The sequence below is a fragment of the Sceloporus occidentalis genome, unplaced genomic scaffold (genome assembly GCF_023333645.1).
Source record: "Sceloporus occidentalis isolate IW3139 unplaced genomic scaffold, rSceOcc1.0.p SCAF_235, whole genome shotgun sequence".
Classification (NCBI taxonomy): Eukaryota; Metazoa; Chordata; class Lepidosauria; order Squamata; family Phrynosomatidae; genus Sceloporus; species Sceloporus occidentalis.
In genome coordinates, this window is record NW_028317215.1 from 745,001 (window position 1) to 771,860 (window position 26,860).

Genomic DNA, 26,860 nt, shown 5'->3' on the forward strand with positions numbered 1-26,860 from the left:
TCCCGATTCCCGCTAGAAAGGACAGAGGTGCGAAGGGGTGGCGGCCGGCGGCGCTGCCCTGGGTTAGGCCACGGGTAGCGCCAAAAGGAAAATACACCAATGCATGTAAAAATGTAAAATATGTGCTAAACTTTCCTAAAACCAAGAAAATTTGTGAGCATAATACACACTCGACTAAAATGCGCAATATTATTATTTATTTTTTAATCAGTAGGGTAATATATTTTGCTGTTGACGACTCTGTGATGACCGTTACAGCAGATTTACCTCTAAATTCATCCACTAAAGGCAACGCCGGAGGGCTCTATATTTCACAAGGTGGGGAGCCCGGCCAACTGTATTTACGGAATAAAAGATTAGTTCGATCCTGGAACTCGGCCAATGGTTTCAATAACTGTTTGGTCAGCTCTATATGATAACTCAGCCGAGTTAAAGAGGAAGATCTGTCATTTCCCGGGAAATATCGGCTGTAATGTATTTATTGGCCACACACGTCACGTACATCTATCATGCTTTATAGTCCTGCAGATAGCTCATCTACAAACACCGTCCTGAAGCTCAGAATGTCAATAAACAACATCATATTTACTGAATAAAATACACATAGAATGTTACCTTTTCCCGAATTCCATAGATAATTGAAACAACCTTTTTTTATTTTATTTTTTTTATAAAAAAGGAGTTCCCAGGAGAGGATGATTGGAATTACAGTCCAGGCTATCTAGAGTGTCAAAAACGGTCAATATCTCTTATATATCTCAATAGATGATGGAATTTTGTATTTGTGGAGTTTTTAATATTATTTTGTAATCGTTATGAGAGATAATAAATAAATACAAAATCTTTTTGGATGGGCATAAAGTCGAGAGGTCTTTCAGTAAATACCTTGAGCAATATAATAACTGCAAGACCTAGTGTGACCTATAGTGATTAACCATGAAGTAAGATGAGATAGATGGAGCTCAAAAGACGCAGCTCTGGCGCCAGGAGTTTAAATGTACGTATGAGCAACTCTATTGGTCGTCAGCAGGGGGCTCGTCTGCCATTGGTTGATGGCAGACGAGCCCCCTGCTGGCGACCAATAGGGTCGCTCGTACAGACTGTTAAACTCCTGGTGCCGTAACTTACCCGGCACATCCCACTGGTCTCCCTCCCTGTTCAATTAGTTAAATGTCCGTACGAGCGACTTTATTGGTCGCTCGTACGGACATTTACCCCGGCACAGACTAACTAATTGAGCAGGGAGGGAGACCAGTGGGATGTGCCGGGTAAGTTGCAGGATTGAGGTTTTAAAACCCCAATGCTGCAACTTACCCTGCAGATGCCACTGGTCTTTAACTAATTGAACAGGGAGGGAGATAAAGTTGCTCGTACGGACATTTAACTAATTGAACAGGGAGGGAGACTAGTGGGATGAGCCTATTGGTCACCTGCAGGGTCTTCCTCTGGCATCAACCAATTGGTTGATGCCAGAGGAGGTCCCTGTAGGCGACCAATAGGCTCATTCGCACTGCCCTGTAACCCGTGACGGCGAACCTGCGGATTTCCACTTCCGGGAACTGCAGCGATGCCGCGAAGACAAGGTGGGGGGGAAGAATGGTAGATGAAGACGATCACGAAGATCTTCATGGTGTGTGTCTTCGTCTTCGCCTACGTTTTACCGCCGCTGTCTTCTCTTCGGCGTGTCTTTGGAACGAACACGAAAACGCACTCTTCGTATTCGTTTTCATGTTCGCCCGAAGACGAATGCACAAGTCTAGTATTTACCTTGAGACGCATCCCTGGTTAAGTATAAGCCGGGAGGTAAAGTGATCTTATCGCTATAGCAGCTACCTGCTGATTGGTCAGTTTCTTTGGTTCCTTTAAGACCAACTACGAAGAGTATATTGGGGTTCTAGTTTTTTTGAGGGCCACCACAGAGATACAATTTTGGCCAAAGTCCTGGCCACGGTTGAGGACCCCCAGGAGTTCTTCTGAACCTTAGAGAACTCCATTCACGGAACACTGAACTCAACAAAGTCTAACCTGCTTAAGGATCCATCCGAGCTCATAATTATACCAGAACTGGTTGAAGTAAACAATGTTCAACTCTGTGTCTTGTAAACATTCCCCGGGGTCTATATGGCCATTTATAGAGCCATCTACAGTACTTTTAACAACTTTTCTAGACAATTAAGAAAAGCTCAACAAATATATCTATATACATTTCGTATTCTGTAATTAAGCCAGTAGATTGTTTTCCACCAAGAACGACAGAAAAATGGGGTCTGCTTGTTTGTATTGGATATCTGTGCAGAAAGTTGTTTATTAGAAACTATTGATTACGAAGATGTCACCTCTTTGAATATCAAGTCAGCTTAACTATCGCGAAACCCTCTCGTCTAAATCCAACTGAAGCGAATATTTACTTTCCAATGGAAATAAAAGCAAATAATAAATAAAAATATTTATCGAAGGCCAAAGTATTTCATCCACTTTCGGTGTGAGTTATTATGAATTAGAAACTTATTTTTTAGAATGTGCCAAGAACTTTCAGAATGAGATTTCATTTAAATATTGGGCACAAAAAAAACAGGTAGTTTGCCAACCATAACTTCTGAAAATGTTGACATTTTTTTCCCCATAGAATAATTTTTCACTTACATACATTAGTAGAGTTTAGAGCGGGGAATAATCCCAACCTTAGATACTTCTTTGCCCGAGAGACATTTATTGGAACGTATGACCCCCACCAAGCTCTGTCACTCTATGTGTCACATAAGGATATTTTCGTGAGCTCCGAATTGTTTGTTAACGGCCGTCAAGAACATTAACGCTTGAAGAATTCCAGGGAATACCATAAGTCTGTCTAATGGCATGATGTATATAAACCCATATACTGAATGTTAACGGAGACTGCCTTTAAATTGATGGGGTATTTAGTCGTCAGCCTCTTCTGATTTTCATAGCCTCATTACCTCCGAGACCCTGGGAGTGACAGCAACGACTAAACTGGAACGTATAAACAGTCAACAATTCCTGTACTTAAGTTTAATTGACTGGTTCGCGATCCTCATATTGATCACCTTAGTTCACTCCGGGACACAATTAGTTATCAGAGCGTCTCGAAGCGTATCGATGTAAATGTAAAGGCACCCCTTGCATTGTAGAATGGCTTAGTTTCAATGACAAGTATAATGAAAGGTAAAAATGTTTAAAGTTAAATTAGAATGGATTTGATTGGACCTTGATTCAGTTTTTTAGTTAGCAAAATTATATTCTAATCTATGGAAAAAATGTCAAAAGAAATATGATCTGGAAGCTAAAATATTACTAATTTTCTGCAATGTTAATTAAAAAACAGATGGATTATTTCCAGTTTATTTGGCACATATTGCAAAGAGAGAAATGATAACGTTTGAATATATAATCTGGGGAGTAAATAAATAAAGTACAATAATTGCTGAAATATGTTTATAAAATAGATGTAATTCACTTGTGTAATAATTACATGGCCTTGAGTCCGGAGTTGAGTGTAGAGTTTTTACTATTTTGAATATTTAATCTACTGTTTGAGACACAGAGTGTTTTTGAATTGCAAATGGATGAGGGCCATATTAGGCAGCCATGTTAGACAGCCATGTTAGACAGCCATGTTAGACAGCCATGTTAGACAGCCATGTTAGGCAGCCATGATGGACAGCCATTTTAGGCAGCAATGTTAGACAGCTATGTTAGACAGCCATGTTGGACAGCCATGTTGGACAGCCATGTTAGGCAGCCATGTTGGACAGCCATGTTAGGCAGCCATGTTAGACAGCCATGTTAGGCAGCCATGTTGGACAGCCATGTTAGACAGCCATGTGAGACAGTCATGTTGGACAGCCATGTTAGGCAGCCATGTTAGACAGCCATGTTTGGTAGCCATGATGGACAGCCATTTTAGGCAGCAATGTTAGACAGCCATGTTGGACAGCCATGTTGGAAAGCCATGTTAGGCAACCATTTTGGACAGCCATGTTAGGCAGCCATGTTAGACAGCCATGTTAGGCAGCCATGCTGGACAGCCATGTTGGACAGCCATGTTGGACAGCCATGTTAGACAGCCATGTGAGACAGCCATGTTGGACAGCCATGTTAGGCAGCCATGTTAGACAGCCATGTTAGACAGCCATGTTTGACAGCCATGTTGGACAGCCATGTTAGGCAACCATGTTGGACAGCCATGTTAGGCAGCCATTTTGGACAGCCATGTTAGGCAGCCATGTTAGGCAGACTGTACTGTCTACATCATTAAAAGGGATGGATTAAACTTTGTTTGGCTAGTGCCCGCTGCTGGGGTGAAATTTTGAAAACTGCTGGAGCATTCATGAGTGTGACCTATGCCAAAAACCCTATGACATCACAGCGTGAAAAAAGCACAGTGAGGGGTAAGAAATTAGCAAGAAAATATTTCAAATTCTAATTAGTATAATTTTTTTTAGATTTTTATAATTTTTTTTTAATTTAGACTTCTCTTTAATTTTCTTTTTTAATTTTGAAGGGGCTGCAACCTTTATCCAGCCGAATATGATGCCTCCTACTAGTGGTCGGTGGCAGAAATTACTTCTTATCATACCAACTGCCGATTCATTATTACGTCATTTTACTTGTTTCAAAAATATTTTATTCATTTATAAATAAATATATATTTATATATACTGGCTTTTTTTAAACAAAATTACTATTAATACCAGGCCCTGCCTTGTTATACCATAACGACCTGATAATTAAACACAAGTTTCTCGGTTCCCACAAAGTAATTAGATTAATACGTGCTCCGTCATGACTTTTTTTTAATCGACTTTAATTAAAATGATATTTAAAAAAGCTAAAAGTCAATTGTGTAAACATAGCCCACGGTGGACCTGTTGTGGATGCTGGTCGGCGCGTCTTTAAGTGCGTATTTTATGAACTACATTTTTTTTTAATTAGTTTATTTTTGTGGCGGAATAGAAAATGGAAAAAAAAAACATACTACATAAAGAAAAAAACATTAAAAAAGAGTTAATGATTTTGAACCAGAAAATGCTTTTTTGACCTTAAATTGTGGGTCACGATGACGCCATTTTTTGAATGATAAAAACAATTTGAAGAATACAATTAAAGAGCAAGTTCTGTTGATGAGTTGCGGGGCAGACAGGGTGGGGGATTATTTATGTCTTTAAGGCTTAATCCCCTAACAACAACACAGAAACGTTTAAGAAACATTTTAAGTCTCTATGACAACAACCAATCAGTGTCTGCCATTGAGTCACATGACAATTAATCATTCCCTGAGAAAATTGTTAATAAGGCCAATTTTTATTTGATTTAAGAATTATTTAAGGAATTAAGATTTCTTCGATCTTCTCTAACAGGAAGGAGGAGTCGTCGCTCTCTTTAAGATCTGTCGACAGGATTGTTTTACGTGCCTATACCCTTCTGCGCTTCGAACTCTGGCCTCCGTGTGCTGCGTGGAAGAGGGAATTTACCAATTGGAAAAGGTAAGAGTCACCATTTACATTACATATATATACGTGCGGAGCCCAGCAGATTCCGTAGCGCCATTCCAATAAGGAAGAATACAAGAATAACAACAACATTAATGGTAACAATGTATAAATTAACAATAATACGCACATGCCTTATGACATAATGGAAAAGGAAAAAGAAGAGGACCCTGTTCTACAATCTAGTTAAACATGAAAACACTTGGAATTCCAATCAATTGGCGGGGAATAGGCTCATTAACAACTGCTATCCATGTGGATCAAATGAAATCAAGTTAAGTTCATCATTGGATCCTTAAGCCACAATAGAGTCATGGCATGAAATACCTGGAAACAGGTCAAGGTCTCCTGCTCCCTGTTTCAGAAATCAGGAAACTAATACTCCCATAATCCTCTGCAAGACAGCTTTACGGCAGTCGTAGGTATGTTGCCCCCCCCTCCAAATAAAACGGATGCTTAAGTCCCAATATTGGTTTCTAGTTGACATTGTTACCGATATCTATCGCTCAATAACATGTCGGGATACATACATTTCTGATGTATCGGCAGGGATGTATCACGTGGATTATTTGTCTATCTGAAGATCGAAACCTCAAAAGAAAATGAATTCCAAAAAGCCACCCATTAAAATAGCAGGACATGACGTCAAGAAAAAATAAGAGGTCTGGGAACGTTGACGAGTTACTTTGTTACGAGAACCTTTTGATATTTGTAGCATAAAGACGAGAATTGGCTAGAAGGCAAGTTGCTTTAGTTGAAATGATAATTTAGTAACAATGTATCTGAGTTGAATTTTCCGTGGATTTCGTGGATTTAGTATTGAAATGAAAAATGGTTTTCTTTAGCGGGAAGGAATTTTATGAAGCGACCGCTCGAAAGAGAAGGAATTCTGAGAAGGATTCTGCTGTGAATCCCAGTATTCAGAGAGGAGGTTGAACCAAGGAAGGTATGACATCATATCCAATCTCCCCAGAAACTGAACACTCCAAAATACAAAAAAAAACATGGAAAGTGTCCCATTCTTAATGCCTCTCCATACACGGAAACAGTAGGAGAACAATAATGGTGACTTTGAATCTAGACAATTCTTCTGAATTCTTGTTTTTATAGGTAGATAGGTGTATATAGTGTCTCCCGGTATGTTAATGAGATCATGCAGTGCTTTTGACACTATTTATTGCCACTTTTTCTAATCAGCTAATCTCAGCCCTTGGCTGGAGCCAAAGCAGCTGGTTTTCCGATGCCTCCCGACTGCGAGGCTCTTCTTGTGGAGAAGACCAAATTTTTCCCAAATTCAGCAATTCCACCAATGAATTCTTTTTTCTATTTTACTGTTCTGACATCATAATACGCTGAGAGATTAAAATCTATGATTTTACATTGTATAATATTCAACGAGACACGTGTTTTTCGAACACAGAGAAGATAAAGGTCGTGGTGGGAAATTAAATGGTTGACTCGGTGGACGATGCATTAAGATCTACTTAAGGATCCAAAACATTCATTAGATTAAAAACAGACTATAAGTTATTTCTAACATATTTCTATACTTATTCCTGAACATTTTATTTCCCATTTCCTATAATAAATGTGATTCACGAATGTCTATTGCCCTTTAGAGCGTCGCCTTACGCAAGCCGATGGTGGCTAACTCAGGTCATACTTCGTTAATCACGGCGGGGTTTTTTTTTTTCTCGTATCCTAACAAAATTAGCTTCAAATATTAATTGACATTAAGAAAGAAGAAAAATGTAATTAACCATTTAATTCTTGAGATATAAACATACAATTGAACTATTTCAGCGCAAATCTTTATAATTAGGGTTTATTTAAGTGAAATGGTATAATTGATTTGGAGATATTGCATGGTTTATCCTTCCTCTCCCCCGCTCCTACAAAGGTAATTTAACAATCTGGGGGGAAATTAACTTAATGGGGAGGAAAAATTATATAGATCCTGAGAAAAGGAAATTTAGATGGCTGCTCCCACGGTATACACATAAATTGGGTTTCTAAACCCTATATTGATCAATTTAATCTGAACCCCTAAAAAATCAGATTTTTGGAAATATGAATAATATCAATTTTAAGGCTAAAAAGAACGTTTTCCTATTTACCGTACAATAAATAAATAGACAGACCAGTCAATGAACAAAGAATTCTCGTTTAAATCTCGTTCCATCCGTAACATAACCAAACATTTCATAAGAATGTTTCCTTTCTTCCCCCGCGAGGTTTTACGAGGATTCCCGATGGTTTATAATCTCAGGTATTGTGTATCCTTAACGCGCGACAGAACCGCAAGCCGTAGCTAATTATAGATTTATTGTGTCCCCATAAATAACGCTAATTCTCATCCAGGATGTCAGCTCGTAAATGTTATCTGTCACGGAGCTCTCTTTATGAAACCTGAGATCGTTTGAAACATTTGAGCAATTTATTAAACTCGTAAAAAAAAAAAAAAAAAAAAAAAGATTCCTAGAAAATCTTATAAGACGTTCTCAAAATTACTGTAGATTGTCATTCGTAATTAAAGATTCAATGGGTGTCGGGCAAGAGAGAAAAGTCTATTTTTGAGAGTGATATTTTATATTCATACCTAAATAATCATCAAATTGGGACAACGGAGGTTTAGAGAGAATAACACTTTATTTTCTTTTTAAATATACTTTTTTAAAGAAAATTTTTCTTTATCAGAATAGAACAGCTAAAAGCTTTAAAGGTAAACTGTTTTAACCTTTATTTCTTATTTATCTATAGGTTGTTGATGCCTTAATGCCACCTTACCAGAAACTTGTGGGCTCCTCCTACCCGGAGCCCTCCCTTGCGGAACGCGGCCAGGACTGCCCACTGACGTCGGTGGGGGTTCCTATTGGCGTCAGTGGGCATTCCTGCTGACATCGCATGAAACGCCCTAATGTAAAGAGGAAATGTGCGGGGAGTGTCAACACCCGCTTCCCATGACCCAGAGGACTCGGGTGTGAACCCAGAGCTTCTCCCGCAGTTCTCTGGGTTGTACCCAGGTATGACTCTAATGTTCACACAAGCCACTTTCTACTGTTGAGTTTGTATGATGACACTTAAAGATATAGTAGCTTTTTGGGAAAAAAAGCCTTCTTTCCCCCAAAATTTTTTACATTAATTTAGATTATTCAAAAGGCTGAGTAGTTGATACCAGTTATGGCGTACAAGAGCTTTTTTTTAGGTTTTCAGGGAGGATAAGAGCTTCACAAAACTATTTTAGGTCTCAAGGTCTGTGACTTAAATTACATAGTGATGATGATGATGATTATTATTATTAGGTTGCAGTTTTTTGGATAATTAGACCATTCTAAGGCCACTTGCCTTTTTTTAATTAAGTTATTAATCTCTATAGAGTGTTCCTGGCGTCGTACCTATACCTGGGAACTTCTTCACTCCAGCTACCTGGAGCCTTCCCTTGCGGGACGCGGCTAGGACCGCCCACAGATGTCAGTGGGCGGTCCCACTGACATCGGTGGGCAGTAACGTGATGTCGGTGGGCAGTCCCGCTGACGTCTGTGGGAGTTCCCACCGATGTCAGCGGGAAACACCCCCATTTAAAAGGCAAATATTTAAAAATAACTGAAACGCATCAAAAATTCTATTCTCTTTGTTATAAATCCTTTTTAAGGGGGATTTAACTAAACATAATTTCTTTGTTAAAGAAGGGAAAAAAAATCCTTTGCACAATTTACGTTCTTCAGAAAACGCAAGATATATATATTTTTTTTTTAAAAGAGAACATTTTTTTTGCTTAATTTTCACAAAAGTTTCTATCTGGGAAAAAAAAAACGGAATGTGGTTTAATTACTCAACTCAGACTCATTTAGACACGATAGATACGTTGTTACCTGGGGGCCACAAACCGCAATCTCTGCGATTCTCGTTATCAGGGTTCCTTATCATTTCCCCTTATTTTTTTATTTTTTTTAATCACAAATAACTCGAATCCACTAAACATTTTTAAACAAACTAAATCCTTGCTCCGTAGGTTTTTTACGCATTTCTAGAACTGAAACGGCCCCCTCTCTCCAGCCCCCCGGAATAGTTTGCTTCTAATTTTTTTTTTCTTTTCTTTTTTTTTTCTTTTTCTTACGTATATTATAGATTAAAGCGATGAAATAACTCATTTAGATAAAAAAATTATAAAAAATATTAAATATCTCAATGAGAAGTGCATTCTGGGAGTGCTCGTCTCCTGCTAGAATATTTCGGTGTTTGGGGGGGTTGTTGAGATAATATATATATTGGCCCGCTTTAGCCGGTATTGGTCCAATAGCAGGTTACTTAAGAACCGTGATATGTACCCAAATATAGATAGAAAAACGCTTGGAACGCTCACTATACAAGATATGGAAAGCACTTATTTGGGTTCATTTGAAAAAGAGACCTCTGAGGTCCAAAGTCTTATGTAACTTTTTTTTTTAATTGACCCAATTAAGGGTATCAGCTTCAACGAAAGACCCCATACGCTACTGCTAGACCCATTTATGTTACTTTAATTAAGAAAACTGATTTACAACATAATAAATGCCCCCTCCTTCTGGCAATGGCTTCATAAAACAGCAATTATAAAAAATATAGTTTTAATATTTTTATTAATATGTTTATTTGCCCCGTCTCTACGGGGGGGGGGGGGAGTCTAAGTATAGTCATCATAGACAAATGTATGAATCTTTTTAAGATTCTTTTTTGCATTTTCCACATTTGAAAATCCTTCTTATAAAATGATAATGTAATAATTATTAAATAAATGATTATAATGTAACACTTTTATCCCTGGTGATAATTTTTTTATAAGAACGCAGTCGAAGTACGTCGACAAAAAAATCACAGCTGGGTGGAATAAATCTTTTTTCCTACTTTTAGCAACAATTCATACCGTACAATATCATTAAAAAAACCCCAAACTAATTCATTGTTAGCGGTGATTGCTAAACAAATACACCCACAGCTAGGAGCTGGTTATACGCCGATGTATGTAGAGCCTTGCGGATTTCCTGGCGACCATTGTAGATGAAGGATATTAAAAAATAAACGCAGTGGATGTTTTTATCAGCTCGGCTCATATTCCAAACCATCTTTCTATCAATAAGTTGCTTCCAGGTACTTTGCAATGTAGCGATATTAAAGAAATACAATTGCGGCGGCCGGCTCTGTGTACATATTTGCTCATGTAAGCGAATGTATGTACGGGTTTTTTTTTCTTGAAATGAGTTTTAACTCCTTCAATGTAGAATGTTGGGACACGTTGTATCCATAAGGTGTATTCTTGTTGGTTGTCCGTCCAAACCGTGTTTCCCCTCAATAAGATGATAAAGTAAAATAAACGGGGGGGGGAGAGATTGAATTTATACTCAAATCTGAAAAAATAAATGATGTAAAATTGATAGATAAAGATTTGACAAACATACAGTCGCGCATTTTGGCGAAGGGCAGAAGGTCCAGGCGGCGGCCTCTGTCGCATAACAAGGGGCCAATTCCCCCTCTTGAGTGATCGGACTCCCTGTAACGCCTCTGCTCGATGGGCTGGTTAAAAGGGAGATAATCGATCTCCTCAACATCATGGAGGGCTACAGGTTCCAATGTTGCACTAGTGCCTGGTTCCTCACGTCCTTAAAGGGCAGTGCGCTGGGATATGACATCATATCCTGTCGCCTAGCAGTAATGGCGCTACACTGGAAAAGGCTAAGGGCAGCGCCAGAGGCAAATACGCCGCTGCTTTAAACCACCAAATTTACTCCAATTCTACTAAACTTCGCAAAACTAACCTGATATTATTCATTCTTATTACTTGTTAGACTGAGAATGATGTCGCTACTAACATTCCGCCTCTCAACAGTAATTTATTGATTACCCAGCATATTTCCCAAAGTATGGTTACCGATAAACCATCAATTTGTCCTGACTTTTCCCAAAACTTTAAAGCTTTTCTTACAGAATTGCACGTGAAACATAACTCTCTGGAGATGATGATGTCATTAAAAATAATGTCCCCGGGTTGATTGCGTTGGTGGGAATGTGCTTTAGACACCGCTGGACTGGGGAGGAATGAGTATTGGATGGTGTTATCGAGAAAAATAAACCTTTACGAGACAAATTGTTTTAGCCAAGCAAATGTATTTCAGAAGTGCGTTCACACCACAATTAGATAATGCACAATCGGAGTCTTCTGATCTGATTTACTACGCCGCGCGTCTCAACATGGCCCTGCTAATGAATTGGTCGGGGAAGTGCGTTGGATTTCGTAAATTGCACATCTGTCAGGGCCCCGAGAAAATACATTAAATCAAAACAGCGATGTAAGGTCTGTCCTGTGTCATTCTGTCAGCCGCTCCATTTCAGCACCGGCTGAAAACCGCACAGCATATATACGGGAGCCGTACATCCCATCTCACCAATAAAATTCACAGACATTGAATGGAGCAAAAAAATCATAATTATGGGTCAACTGATAAGAAAATGATATCCAAAAATCCCCTTTTACCCTTTAAGAACTTTTTTTGTTTTGGAAAATTTACCAACATGTTCCTGTCTGTTAACCCTTCATCAGACTTCTTTATTTCATTACAAATGCCATCAAACTGGCCAGGATATGTCTTTAATTAAAAAGGAGACTTAAGAGTGCTACTAATATCTCTCCTCAAAGATCTTCTCCTTCTGCATCAGGTTTAAAATATGATAGAAAATGGGAAGAATATTTTGGAGAAGATGACTATTCATTGACAGCATAAATAACCATATGTCAATGAATAGACATGCTAAAATCTCTTATTCCTTCCAGCACTTAAGGGGGCAATCAGGTGAATTAACTGAGGTTTTTTATAAAGCTTTCTTTTCTGGGCTGGTGTGTTATTGGGTAATTGTTCTCTTAGCTCCAGTATAAGCTAAAACAATGTTATGTGTATTGCTAGACTGTATTATAATTTATTCTGATAATTACTGAGGATAAATGACTATAAATGATCTGTGAAAGAGTTCAAAAGGGAAAATGCCTAAAATCACTAATTTCCCAGAGCTAGATTTAGTCCGGGAACAGTCACCCATTCACACACGCTTATACAACATCGCCACCTAGTGTAAGAATGGGTGAGTTACTGGGGCTGGTGCTTTAGCTACAGATTCAAATTGACAACATCATTCATACACATTTCTGCAATTTAAAAATTGTACTTTATTATATGGTTTCTAATACATATATATATTGTTTATTTCAATTGATAAAGACAATAACATATGTTTATTTAGAGCTGAAAATGTAACGTTTGGGAAAAGTGACAGATCTGCTTCAAGTGTAAAGCGTCTAGTAATAAATGATTTTTTTTAACCTCGTTGTTAATCTTTCAGATGTCTCACAAAATATATAATTTCGTTTTAATGAGTTATTCACTTTAATTCACTTTTAAGCTTGAGTTGGGAACTCAATAATTTTCCTTGGGTCCCTAGAGTGAATGAATTAGTGCTTTCCATCACAATATCCCTTATGTTAATATCTAGTATAAGGAGGAACTTTCCATGCAGAAACCCTAAAAACAGTAAATATGGAAATTATATTATTATGCATAGATTCATTCTGTGTCAACTGCTGCCCTCTGCTGGAGGAACTGGGAACAAACGTGAAGGGCTTTTGAAAAAATCATTTATTGTGACTGGGTATAAAACATTATTATTATTATTATTATTATTATTATTATTATTATTATTAACAGAAAGTCCAAAAGCACCTAAATATTTTTTAAACATGTCTATGATGCTATAGATAATTCACTCATTAGTCCAAAAGCCTCATCCCATGCATGTTTAAATGCCTGCACTGTATTACCCTCTACTAATGGGAGGCTGCTCCACTTATTTACCACCCACTCAACCTTTTTTTTCCTTCTTTTTTCAGCTTTATATTAGGGATATGTAAGTTTTTCTTCCTCCATGTAACAGTCTGTAGACAAAGGTAATTGCCAAGTAAAAAAACACAAGCTTTTTTTTATTATTATCATACCCCCCAAAAAATTATATAATAATACAACAGCTCTTGGGCACCATTTTACAAATGTTACTGACCTCCATTTACTATTCTTCTGCTGATCCCCTAGTTGAATAATTAACATCTGATCAATTATTTGAAAGTGGCAAAATATTGATGAGGAAATAAAAATGAAGTAGTTTATGTCGTTTGTACTAAAACACATTGGAACAAGAACAAAAACTACCCAATTTATTATTTAACTGGCGTGCATCTTTGTCTGGGTTATTGTGTTCCATATCCATTAAAGTTAAAAGCCTTGGTTTGCTGGTTATGATGCCGCACTTTGAGATCACAAACACCATTAAATCATTACAGATTATTTCCAGACGTGATTTCACTTCTGCAAAGTAATGTTTTCTCCCAAAATGTTTATCTGTATTTTCCTTTCCAGAACCATAAATCACATCATTAATACAGGTACTCACATAACTCACAGCACTCACACTCACACACAAATTGCAGTGCTCACAGACAGGCACTCACACAATGCACAGCAAGACACACTCACATTACCCACACACATAACTTGCAGCATATTGATACTCCCACAACTCACAACACTCACAGACAGACATATAATTCACAGACACTCACAAACACACTACTTAGCACCCACACTACAACTCCCATTGCTCACAGGCAGGCACTCACACATACCACTGCAATTACAGACAGTCTCACAACTCACAGCACTCACAGTCAGACAACTTGCATGCACTTACACAACTCACAGCCACTCACGCAGTCATTTCCCATCACCTAGGCTTCATAACTAGGGCTATTGGTGGCTGGGGCAGGATTGGAGGTGCTGACATCACATAGGCCATGCCGCATTGTCTATGGATGTCTTAAGTGGGCCCCTCACCTTGCTGTCCCTGGTGCCCCTACCCCCTGCCCAGTGGAAGTTACGGCCCTTTGGCTAGGTGGTGCCCACAGGCTGCATGTTCGACACCCATGACTTAAGGTCTATCAAGCTCAACCCTCCCAAGTACCAATATCCGTTAACCCAAAAGAAAACAAAGTAAAGATAAAATAAACTCCATAAGTCAGATTACTCCCTGGATCGAAACAGTGGGTAGGGGAAAAAAAAGTTGCAGACATTTAGTTGTTGGTCAGAAAATGGGCAGCAGGTCTCTGGAAATGTGAGAATACGGATCAAACGGCAATTAAAAGCCGAATCCTGGACACAGAGGCCTTGTTGCAATGTAACAGCAGGTAGAGTTTGGTGTTCTTAAAGCACTCGCGTCTTATTGTATCTCCTTCCCACCCACCATGTCGTAGTGGTTATACAGAAGCTACATGGGCACTGTTACCCAACTTTTTATTGTCTTCAAGAACTTTTCGTCTGGACACAAGTAAGTTAATGACCCCATAGATCATTTTGTGTTACATCCTAAGACCTTTCATTTCAGACAGGACAGGGGCTTTCACAGAAACTCTTGATGGCCTCTTCCAGGCCATCAGTTGGACAAGATCATATTTACTTAGGGCAATATCTAGCTTCAAACACAACCAGCTCTTCCTTCTGTTCATAAACAAAACTTAGTAATTTTAGTAATTCTGGAATTATTCATGTTATTTTGATAAGATTCCTGCCTAGGGTCTGTTCTAACTAATTGTCCGAGCCTTAGTCCGTGATAGTTCATGAGGGCCTACAGAAACAGTCGCCTGCGTTGCGCAAATTTGCTGACCCTTACCTCGCAGAACAGCTGGCGCGGCTATCCGTAACGTTCAGGATTTACAGAATTATTGAAGTGGTAAATCCAGGCTACAAATTGTGTCAGGATAGGCAGAGCTCGTTAGAGGAGATACCAAGAACCAAGGCAAAAAAAATGCAAGCTAACAAAATTTCAGAATTTCGCCCATTAATGTCTTGTTCAGTAAGGCAGAGAAGATATACGTCGCTGTTAGCCGGGATCATTAGCAGATACATTACTTATTTAAAAGTCAATAGTCATTGTGCCTTTAGTATCCGAGGTTTGTTTTTATCCACGCAGACACATCCCGTTCCCTGTAAACAAAAGTAAAAAATGTGCTTTTTTTTTTTTTTTATTTCTTCATGTGAGTCAAAAAACCCCGGGGCAGATAAAATTGAGATCTTGTACAGACATTCTTGATGTCTGACCTTGTTTCCAACTACGAAGCAAATGGTCATTATTATTACATAGAATGACAGCTCCTTATCCGGCGACGCTTATGTCTGGCTCGGTGTCTTTAATGAAATTCGTCGTCAACACAGTTTTTCATGAATTATTTAAAAATCTGGAGAATGTCTAATTTTTTCCAGCTTGTAAGTAAAATGAGCTTGACTTTAACAAAAGCTTGTCTCGGGGAGTCTATCGATAAAACTCTAACCCTTCTGTTCATTAAAATATGAGAAAAGCAGTGATCTTATTTCTAGAATTCTCCACCAGGATGTAGATTAATAACCATATAATGTATCCAATTAGTCGAAAGCTGCCTTTTTATGTATTTCAACTCATTATAATTTCTGCTATTGACAGCGGTTTATTTTTGGGCATTGATTGAGTTGCACTTAGATGTCATCTGCGTGACCAATAAGCGAGTGTTTTGGTGTCTTCTCTCCCACGTCCGTCCGTACCCTCAGGCCCTACAGATACTTTGTGTTAATTATTGACTGACACCGTGGCTCAGTTCAGGACGTAACTTTGAGGGTCAAAATCAATAAAACTTTTGAATACAAGTTCACTAAAGATTCTTATTAAGTATTTATCAGCGGGTCATCCCCGTCCTTCTAGCTGGAAAGTAAATCAATAAAGGAAACAAAATAGCAAAAAAAAACAAAAACCCAAAAAACAATAAAATACATTATTAATAAAGAAAACAAAAAAAAACAACAAAAAACAATATGACAATAAACAAAATAACAATTTAGAATTTGCTTTTTTGGGGGCTTGGAAACAATGTATTTGCTTTGAAACAAGTCTGTGTTCCTTCAACACCTCCTTCAATGGTTCTGGAACATTGTCTACTTATTCCTACTTATTTTCCTAGCAAGACCCATACAGGACATCGCTGGGTCAGGGACCATCTCACATAAGTGCTTCCACTTGGGGGCTTGGGTTAGTAAAAGCTGGAAATGCGTGCACTTCCTTCACGAATCAAAATCTTCCTGAATTCCAAGAGCAACGCCAAGCGTTCTGGAAACCTTCTGAAAGAGATTTATCATATTATTATTAATGATTTTATTTCAGATGACTTTTTTTTGTAGAGCAGGAAACTAAAATTGTAAGATACGTAAGAAGTTCCAAAGCTCAGTACAAGCAAAATAAACTCATCCCGGCACTCGTAGGCGAGTCAAGTCCTTGAAATGTCGTTGAGCTGAGTAGGAACCAAGATTGGTTCCTCAACGGCGACCACATCGACTGTACCTACCAAAATAGCAAAAAACAAATATATTATTTATTATTATATGCAAAAAAAAATTATTAAAAAGTTTTATTAAAAGTTATTTGAATGCAAAATGTTTATACGATTTACTTTGGAGAGATAAGACCATTTTAAGAGCCTTTACAGACATATTTGAGTTCAGTAAAGAGTGAAAATCTATCTTGCTTGAAAGATAACAAAGAATAAACAAATAAAAAAGAAAAGCCAATGTTTCCATGGCTTATTTTGGTGAGAAATGTGGGCACAGATTCCAAAGGCTTTAAATCAAAGAAGGTCCTCTGTGAAATTATGAAAAAAGTGTCAAAACTAAACTAACACATTTCTCTTTAGAGTCTCCCAGGAATAACGGTCAAATGGATTAAAAATCTCTTGGTAAGAAAACTATAATTAATCTTGACATAATTAAAAACAAAACAACCATGACTAATAAATCAATTAAACAGTTATTAATTTGAATTTCATTTAGGGAGATGTGCTAAATAATTCAATCTTTATGGAAGTTAGAAATGAACATCGGACATCTCCGTAGAAAAGTCAGCTTTAACCTCTAGAAACATACAAAGGGTGTCAAAATAAAAAAAGATATGTGGGGAGGGGGGGGGTTGGAATTGAATCAGGAATAAAAAAATTCCATGGAACTAAATTCAATTCTAATGATAATAAGTCAAACCTTTCTATACTTTCATAATGATGAAAAAAAAATCTTTTTATTCAATTTCTTCTTTTCTATATATTTCTTTTGTCCACATTATTCTATTGTAAACCACAAAATGCACCAATATAGTACTATTTACCCCTAATCTATTCCAAATTAATTAGTGGTGGGGTTGTTTTGGAATGCGGCTCAAGAACGTTTCTTCTATTGCTTTCTGTTATGAATTAAAAATCACTTCTGTACCAATGTGGTCAATCAGAATACAATATTTAACAAGCTGGAATACTGTTATAGCTGAGCAACATCTAAGAAGAGATACGTAGAACTGCCTCCCAGCAGAAGTGGTAGAGGGTAATACAGTTAGGGGTATTAAACATGCATGGGACAGACATACGGCTCCTGAATCTAAGACGAGACCAACGACTGATTAAGGTTTGAGTCTTTACATCAGGAATAATGGGTGACTATCCGGGGGGGGTGGGCGAATGGGTCTGATTTGCTGGTTTCTACCTTAATTCTGTGTTGATTTGGTTTATATCGCTGTCAATGGCTTTCAGTTCAATTGGAAGACTTTTTATGTACGGAGGTTTAATCACTAAATTGTCCAAGGCCCTCCCGACCGGTAGTCGAACTTTTGAATAACATCACAAAAGAAATGATCCTAATTCATTATCTTCTTTGTTTCCAGGTGGATGGGATATTGTGTTTAACGGACATTCTTACGGATGATTCACAAACCGAAGCGTCCAGAGCAGAAGCCGCAGCTGTGATCGCCCAGATAACCTCTCCTCACCTTACCTTCACTCAACACCTCAGCAGCTTCATCGAGAATATGGAGGAAATAGTCACCGCTCTCTTAAGTGAGTATGACGACCAAGAGGCTACCAAGAGTCATGCGAGAGTAGGGCAAGTGCGTTCAAGCGAGAAGCGATTGAGGAAGAATGAGAAAAAATGCAAGGTGTGATGGGGTCCAGTTGAGTTGAGTGAATGAATGATAAGGCCTAGAGTTGGATTGAATGGAATGCGAGGAAAGGCAGATGACCTGGTGAGTAATGTGTGTTACATTGTTACATATATAGATAGAACACAAGCGTAAAAAGTTGTTCTCATAAAACAAAGCTGGTTGGGGGAAAATTACACTTTGCTACAAATGTATATGCAAATACTTATAGGCTTACTGATAGCTGCTAATATCTACAACCCTCGTTCCTTGTCAGTAATTTCACCAAAAATATCTGCTTAAAGTAGCCTAATTATCAAAGCGTCTTAAGAAAGTAATTGGCCCCTGGCTTTCTGTTCTAGACGTCCCCTTTGTACTGGGTTTTAGTGCTTGTGATCATCATTAAGTTGCGTTTGCTCCGATCACTTCCTTTTGAGTTGACCTTGCCATGCTTGCCATCAAACCCTAAATTCAACCCAAAAACTAACCTCCTGGTGATTAAATTAAATTAATTTTCACTCCATGTGCACGAGTCTAATAATGATCTTGGATCGGAATTATATGTATGTCATTATGTATTTCTCTGAGTCCCACTACTGGGAAATACCGTATTTGCTCGATTATAAGACGACCCTGATTATAAGACGACCCCCCAAATCTGAATATTAATTTAGGAAAAAAAGAAAAAGCCTGAATATAAGACGACCCTAAAAAAAAAGTTTTACCAGTAAATGTTAATTCATCTAAACTATTTTTTTTTAAATAAAAGCTATGATTGAGAAAAATATTTTGGTTTTATTTCCTTCTATTTTCCAACCTGCCCCCCAGTTATGCACATCTGCCCCAGAAATGCCTTATACCCCCTATATGCCACTGTGCCCCATGATATGCCTTTTAACCCTCTAAATGCCACTGTGCCCCATGATATGCCTTTTAACCCTCTAAATGCCACTGTGCCCCATGATATGCCTTTTAACCCTATATGCCACTGTGCCCCATGATATGCCCTTTGACCCCCTATGTGCCACTCTGCCTCCAGAAATGCCTTATACCCCTATATGCCACTCTGGCATTTAGAGGGTTAAAAGGCATATTATGGGGAAGAGTGGCATATAGGGAGGTTTAAGGCATTCAGGAGGCAGAGTGGTGTATAGAGAGTTAAAAAGGCATTTCTGGAGGCAGAGTGGCATTAAGGGGGTTAAAAGGCATTTCAAAGAGCCCTCTGCCTCCAGAAATGCCTTATGCCCCCCCCCCCATTTATAACTCCTCTGGCCCCCCCCAAACTTACCGGTGCTTCTGACTTCCCTGCTATGTAGCCGGGGCAGCGTGTAGATCCCACGCACTTACGCTGCAGCCGGAAGGAGGCGTGGCTAGCAGCGGGGGTTCTCTGCGTCCATCGCGCAGACCTTCCACGACTGTCAGAGATCAGAGTTCCCGGCACCGGTGCGGCACCGGCATCGGCACTGGTGCGGGGAACTCTGATCTCTAACAGCCGGGGAAGGTCTGCGTGATGGACGCAGACAACCCCCGCTGCTAGCCACGCCTCCTTCCTGCTGCACCGGAAGTTGTCTACGCGAATCGCGTAGACATCTACACGCTGCCCCGGCTACACACCGGGGACTCGGAAGTACCGGTAAGTGGGGCGGGCAGGGAGGGGGGGGGACAGGAGGATCCAGGTCCCCTGCAGCTGCAGGGGATCTGGATCTTAGTCGTCTCATAGTCAGACCTATTTGAGGTCTGATTATGAGACGACCCCGATTATAAGACGAGGGGTATTTTTCAGAGCATTTGCGCTGAAAAAAACCTCGTCTTATAATCGAGCAAATACGGTATTAGAGGCCAGTCTCAATCAAAGGTAGACACGCTATATCAGATTCAATAGCAACCTTAAAATATATAGAATACTGTATTTAGTCGGGTCATACATTTCTTCCTAGAGTTATGCGAAGAAGCCTCCTCTGGAGAAGTCTGTCTTCTTGCTACGGCTGCTTTGGCCAACATAACCTTTCTGGATACCCTGTCCTGCGAGATGCTGCTTCCCATGAATGCAATAAAAATCCTTCTGAATGCTTGTTCTGACAAACAGAGGGTTAATTCTTCATACGCCAGGGACCAAGTAAGTAATGCATATTTATTTTTACTATTTATTGTATATATATATATATATATATATATATATATATATATATGTATTATCTGACTTTATTTAGTTAAATATTGATGTTAAATATTTTACAGCCAAATTTCTCAACATTTTCATGCTAAGGGGTAGAGAAAATTATCCCGTAAACTACATTGGAAAATCTTTGTTTATGGTGAGGATTAAAAAACAAAAGTAAAAAAAATGAGACTGCTTAGTGCCTTTTTTTAACTGGCCGGCCCAAAATGAAAACTGGAGGACAAATGGATACATTGTTTCTTCAACTCTAATGGGTATAGAAGTCTAACATATTAGTTGTAGAATGAAAATGTGCAAATTTGGTAAAAATGATACATTAATTGGCTAACAAAGTTAGACACAAAATGCCTGAAGAAAAGGTCTAGATATTCTTGAAAGCTTACAATCTACTGTACTTCAACCATAAAAGTATCATCTTTGCTCTTAAATCGCTCACAAACTCATGCAATATCCCCTGCCAAATTGACTTTTTTGGGCCCCATAATATAGAAGAATCTTTAAAGCCTTAAATTGACGATTTTTCAGCTGATATATTTTATAAAATTAATAAAGTTTCCATAAAGTGTCGTTATCCTAGATTTTAGCCATATATCTGTGTATTTTTTTCTGCGTTTTTTATTCCGTACAGTGGAATGGTTCGACGTGTCAGGTGAATGCCAAATTACAAAGTAAAGTTGGAAATTAAGTCTAGAAATTAAGCAGTAAGGGATTTTTGCTACTTCTTACGCGTAGCAGCGAGTTTTACCGCTAAAATATAATGAAATCACTGCTCAATCTCAATTTCTCCAAGGTAACATCACTGTATACACTATAATTAGAAATATATAATTGAAAACATTTATGATAACCCCTGCAATCACATTTATAGTTTTTGCATCTGAAATTTGATGATTATATTGACAAATCCCTTCAGTCATCAGAGAACCATGCTCGGCAGTTGAAGAGTAATGAACGAGGCTGTTGCATCTACTTAGCGCGGAGACCTGGAGGGATTTGATGATGGCTGCGTGGACTAAATTTGTAGTTCGTTTGAGTTAAAAAGAGCCACATTTAGAATTCTGTGACCTTTTTCTAAAAAAGTTTTTTATAATATTAATTTGTTCGCAAGTTTAGAATATTTTTTATTTTATATCATTATGTTCTATTGTAACGTAATCTGTACATTTATGAAAATGTAAAAGGCAAGGTTTTTACCCCACATGAAAATATCTCTAACATATTTTATATACAGTAATGACATCATCATTACATCACAATGACCTTTCTGTTTTATGGCGTGTGGTTAGAGACGTGGCTGGGGGAGGGGCTTTACAAGACTTTTTTATGTAGCTTTGTGACCTATTGAAGCTTAGATTTTAGATTTCGTTGAAATGTAGAGTTCAAATTTTAATTTAACTAAAGTTTTAACTTTTAACTCTATCGCCAGAAAGAAGTACTTTTATTCAACAAAACAAAAAAAATCAAAAACTTAAAAAAAAAAATGGAATACAGTAAATGTGTGTTTTAATTGCTTTTTTAAATTTGGCAATGTATCTATAAGCATAACTTCTTCCTGACTGTGGGCCTATTTTTCATCTTGTGCAAATAGACCAAAAACAAATTAAGCACATTTTTCATTTTGTTTTTTGTCCATTTGTTTCCATTCTGTAGCAAATTTCATTGTCCCTCACCCTCACTCACTCTCTCTCACACTCTCATTCACTCCCTCTCACGCTTTCATTCACTCGTTCTCACGCTTTTTCTCAATGTCTCCTTTCCGTCTCTGCCGACTGCCTCCGTGTCCCTGTCTCCTTTTTCGCAGCTCCGCTTCTTGTCTTGCCTCTTCTGATTTCTTTCTTCGTTATCAGCTCCATTAACCAGGCCTCCTGAAGCACTTCCGCCAAAGGTCAACTGAAGGAAAGGGAGAAGGAAAGGGAGGGAGAGACTGTCCACATAGCCCATTCGCTATTTGTGTTTCAAGAGGCCAGAATAATGCTGACACATACGCAGAGAAAGAGAAATGTTTCTTTACCTCTCTTTCTCCATGAATCTGTCTACATTATTCTGGCCCCTTGGAATACGTTCGCAAAAGGACAGAGCCCCAGCGCACCCCACTGGGACAGCCTCTCCCCCATTTTTCCAATCGAAGAAGAGAGTGGGCACAAAGGCTGCATCTTTTTACTTAAGCGCTCTGGGAGCCTTTTTTAATTAAACTGATACCAGGGAGAAGCCAATGAAGAAAAAAGATAGTCAAGTGAAGAAGTGGAGGTGCAGAAAAGGAGAAGGAACGCGGAAGCAGTCAGCGGAGAAGGCAAAAAGACAGAGATAGCATGAGAGAGTGTAAGAGAGTGTGAATGCGTGAGTGAGTAAAAGTACAAAATCAACGAAATACAAAAGAAAATTCAGAGCTCCCTGCTTTGTTTTAGTTGTTTAATTGCGGTTCCTCCCTAATTTTCAGAGATGAATGCAGACGAACAAAATTCATTACATTTTGTTAACATTCTAATTCATACTAATCCAAATGCACAGGTCTTTATTTTATATGTGTTTTTGCCGTTCTTTAAGATTTATCTTTTTCTCCTTCATTTCTTTGCAGATCGTCACTATTTTAGCCAACATGTCTATTCCAGATCAATGTGCTTCTGAAATAATTAAGGAAAATGGTATGAACATCTAGAATTGTTTGGCTGCTGTCACAGAATCCTCATGGGAGTAGTATATTATACTGAAAGTCATAATCAATAATCAAAGTCATAAATATTTTAAGAAAGTGACGGAATAAATTAAAAAAACCCGCAGAATCTGAAAATAGATAATATTAATATACTTTAGCAGATCAGCTGTAGTCATCACATCTCATGTTATAAAAGTATCTAGAAAAGATTTCAGATGCACAGTTTAGTTCAGTTTCATACATATTCTGTTACAAAGTCTTAACCTACTATTTATTGATGTTAAACCAGTGAATAGGCTATCATTTTCATGCTTTTGTTTACTGAAAATGTATTCTGGTGTCAATTTTTGTAACACGAAGGTGTTCAGATCCTCATCGAAATGCTTTTTGAGAAGTCGGCTACTGGGATTCTAGCAGACATTTCAGCTTGTGAGCGCGTCCAGCAGAAATCCGCAGTCACACTTGCACGTCTGAGCCGTGATCCGGAGGTCGCAAAAGCTGCAATAAAGTACAACTGTACGTTCACAAAGGAAGGGTAGTACGTGCTGCGATAATAATGAGCTTGGCAACTTTTAAAGAGTTACTATCCCACTAAGCATTGTCTGGGAATGTCTCCACACATGCTCTTCTGACCACTTCCATGTCCCTGTCTACTTTTCTGCAGCTCCACTTCTTCTTTTGCCTCTTCTTGTTCCCGGTATCAGCTCAGTTATCCAGATACTTTTTCAAAAGAGCAGAGCCTGCGTGTGCCCTCTACCCTAATGGGGGTAATGGGGGAGAGGCTGTCCGCCCTTTTGCAGAAGCACTCCAAGAATATTGCAGATTTGTTGGGAAAGAGAGGTGCAGAAGTGCCAATTGATCTGCAATATTCTGGCCTCTTGAAGTACTTCTGCAAAATAGCGGAGCTACGGTGACAGCCTCTCCCCCGTTCCTCGGATCACCCTTTTGCGGAAGTACCTGGATAATGGAGCTGATACGGAGGAGAAGCGGACGAAGAAAGAAGACAGCACAATAAGAAGAGACAACATGAGAGAGAGTGAGAGTGTGAGAGCACCGAAAGCAAAAACAGTGGTTTTGATTTTTTTAATAGGGTAATTTTATCTTTAATTTTTTATTTTTTTATTATTTATAAACTAATTAATAACATACAAATCTTTTTCATGACATTAATTAGAATTGATCACATCTATGAAAGATATTAGCCCAATATTAGCCTTCAGTGAGAAGATAATGGATTTACAAAATCCCCTTTTTAATAAGTTACATTCATTAATATCTTTTATCGATTTCTAGCTCTCCATCATGTTCCTTAAGGCTGTAAAATGGGATATAGGATGTGACAAATAATACATAACATAACGATTAGGACTTACAGACACAAAAGATGAGGATGACTCAAAGGAGCTTGCAATCTGAGCCCTTATTTCACTATAAAGTCTTCAAGGATTGCGCTAGACCTAAGGTTACAGTAGTCTAGTTGGGAAAGGACAACTGATTATCTATACTTCAGGTGTGGAAGTGCAGAGGAATTTTCATACATGTTGTACATTATCTCCAGGTATCCCTCGTCTTATTGAACTCTGTCGATTCCCAGAAGAGAGACATAACAGCGACGCCGTTCTGGTGGCTTGTCTGGTATGCGTAAGCCTTATTCATCTACTTTTGAAGAGAAACTCTAAAAAAATACTTATAATTTAAAACTTAAGTTTTCTGCATTTTTTATAAAAATTATAAAAAAAAGATATTTTTAAAAAATATTTCAGGCCACTTTTAAGACGAATAAAGTTACATTTCAATGTATAAACTTACTATAGACTAAAAATAACCCAATGGTGTGTCTTTTGTCACAGGCTGCTCTGCGGAGGTTGGCGATAACGAGCCCCGAACACTTGGAAGAATCGGATTTTGAACAGTTGGTGAAGCCTCGCCTTGTAGATTCATTTTTACTTTGCTCAAACATGGAGGAGAGCTTTGTATAGCCATAAAGGAACACATTTCAGTAAATTTACCAAAAAAACCCAAAGTTATAAGAAATATGACTAAATTATGGCAATATTTATAAAGATTCAAAGCATTGTTTGTGCTTTTTTTTGTAAGGGAAACTGCAATTTTTTGTTAATTGAAACTTTTTAATGGGATTAATCTGGAAACATTTAAATGCCCAGAACTCTTTTTATAAGGCATTTAATATCACTTACAAATATCTTTATTTCAGAGTGCCATTCATATATATGCAATATCTTAATAATTATACAGTTATTTTGTTTCATTATATGGAATATACATTTATTTGTATTGAATGGCTTGGTTTTTTAATGATATTACTAAAGACCTGGTTACATAGTAACTTTGAGCAATTCAAGGAAATTGGTCCAATAAAACATTTGTATTGAACATCAGCAGCGTTGCTCGTACTTTCATACACGATAGAAGATGTTAGATAACAACTTAATATTGTAATTGTATCAGTGGTGAATAAGAACCTCTTATGTCAAGTTTAGGTTGATACAGAATGATTTTGCTATCATGTTGGGTCAACTTCATGGACGCACACATTATTAATAATTATCAATAGATAATATTTTACCAATTGCCTGAGCGTTAAGAGTTAAATACAGCTTTCAAGGCAAATTATAGATTCATTTAGGTCAAACTGATAAAAAAAAGAAGAATACGCAGAATAATAAGACATCTTAATAACCGCCCAAAAAAACCACACAGCAAAACTACATCAAAAAAGTTATATAATCATAGTTTGAGTAAATTCATGTACTAAAAAGTTATACAGAGTATATTAAATTCTCTAAAGTAACAAGCAGAAATGCGACCTGGTATTAACAGGCATAACACAATTAATTATTTACGGTACGGTGGCAGTAATTTAAAATTCCATTGAACTGCGTATGTTTTTCAACCAAACCGTAGACTGTACTAAAAAAAAAAGGTTGTGTGAGTTTGGTAAATGTGAGTTTGTTTGGCATTTTTTAAAGAGATTTCAAATCAATCATTGATTTCTTTCAATGAAACCAGGTATTCTTTTTGTAGATTTTTTTAATGTTATGCAAATTTCCCCCCAAATTATCCTAATTTAGCAGTAATGAAACAGGTGCATAAATATATTTCTGAAATTGTTGTAATGTTTGTAAAATTGGGGGGGGGGATTACCGTTTTTCTTTGGCATTTGTGATACATTTAACAACATTTATATTCTAATGTGAAATAAAGATACATTGTATACATTGTACAAAAAATAATTTTACTGAATACATTTAACTTGATGAGATTGGAAGTTCCCAAGGTCCCTTCTATGACTTCATCACGCAACATATAATTTGTACATCCAACGTGATGTCATGGCCAGGAAAAGATTCACTGCACAACCATGTCTATAAAAATGCCATTTCAACTCCTGATCGATTCCAAGATAGTTCAGATGTTGCTTCTAGGCACCCGAGTGAAGACGCATCA

At 37.9% G+C, this 26,860-nt stretch overlaps 1 protein-coding gene across 1 annotated transcript in view; it reads left to right on the forward strand.

Annotated features, from left to right (window-relative positions):
• Positions 1–25,371, forward strand: part of LOC149276532 (protein inscuteable homolog) — a 51,746-nt gene extending 26,375 nt beyond the window's left edge. Inside the window, exons 7-13 of the mRNA XM_089503556.1 lie at positions 5,379–5,504; positions 18,309–18,480; positions 20,498–20,676; positions 23,315–23,381; positions 23,753–23,908; positions 24,951–25,027; positions 25,243–25,371. Coding sequence (XP_089359682.1) covers positions 5,379–5,504; positions 18,309–18,480; positions 20,498–20,676; positions 23,315–23,381; positions 23,753–23,908; positions 24,951–25,027; positions 25,243–25,371 — 906 coding nt within the window. The remainder of the gene's footprint in view (positions 1–5,378; positions 5,505–18,308; positions 18,481–20,497; positions 20,677–23,314; positions 23,382–23,752; positions 23,909–24,950; positions 25,028–25,242) is intronic.
• Positions 25,372–26,860: the final 1,489 nt, after the last annotated feature.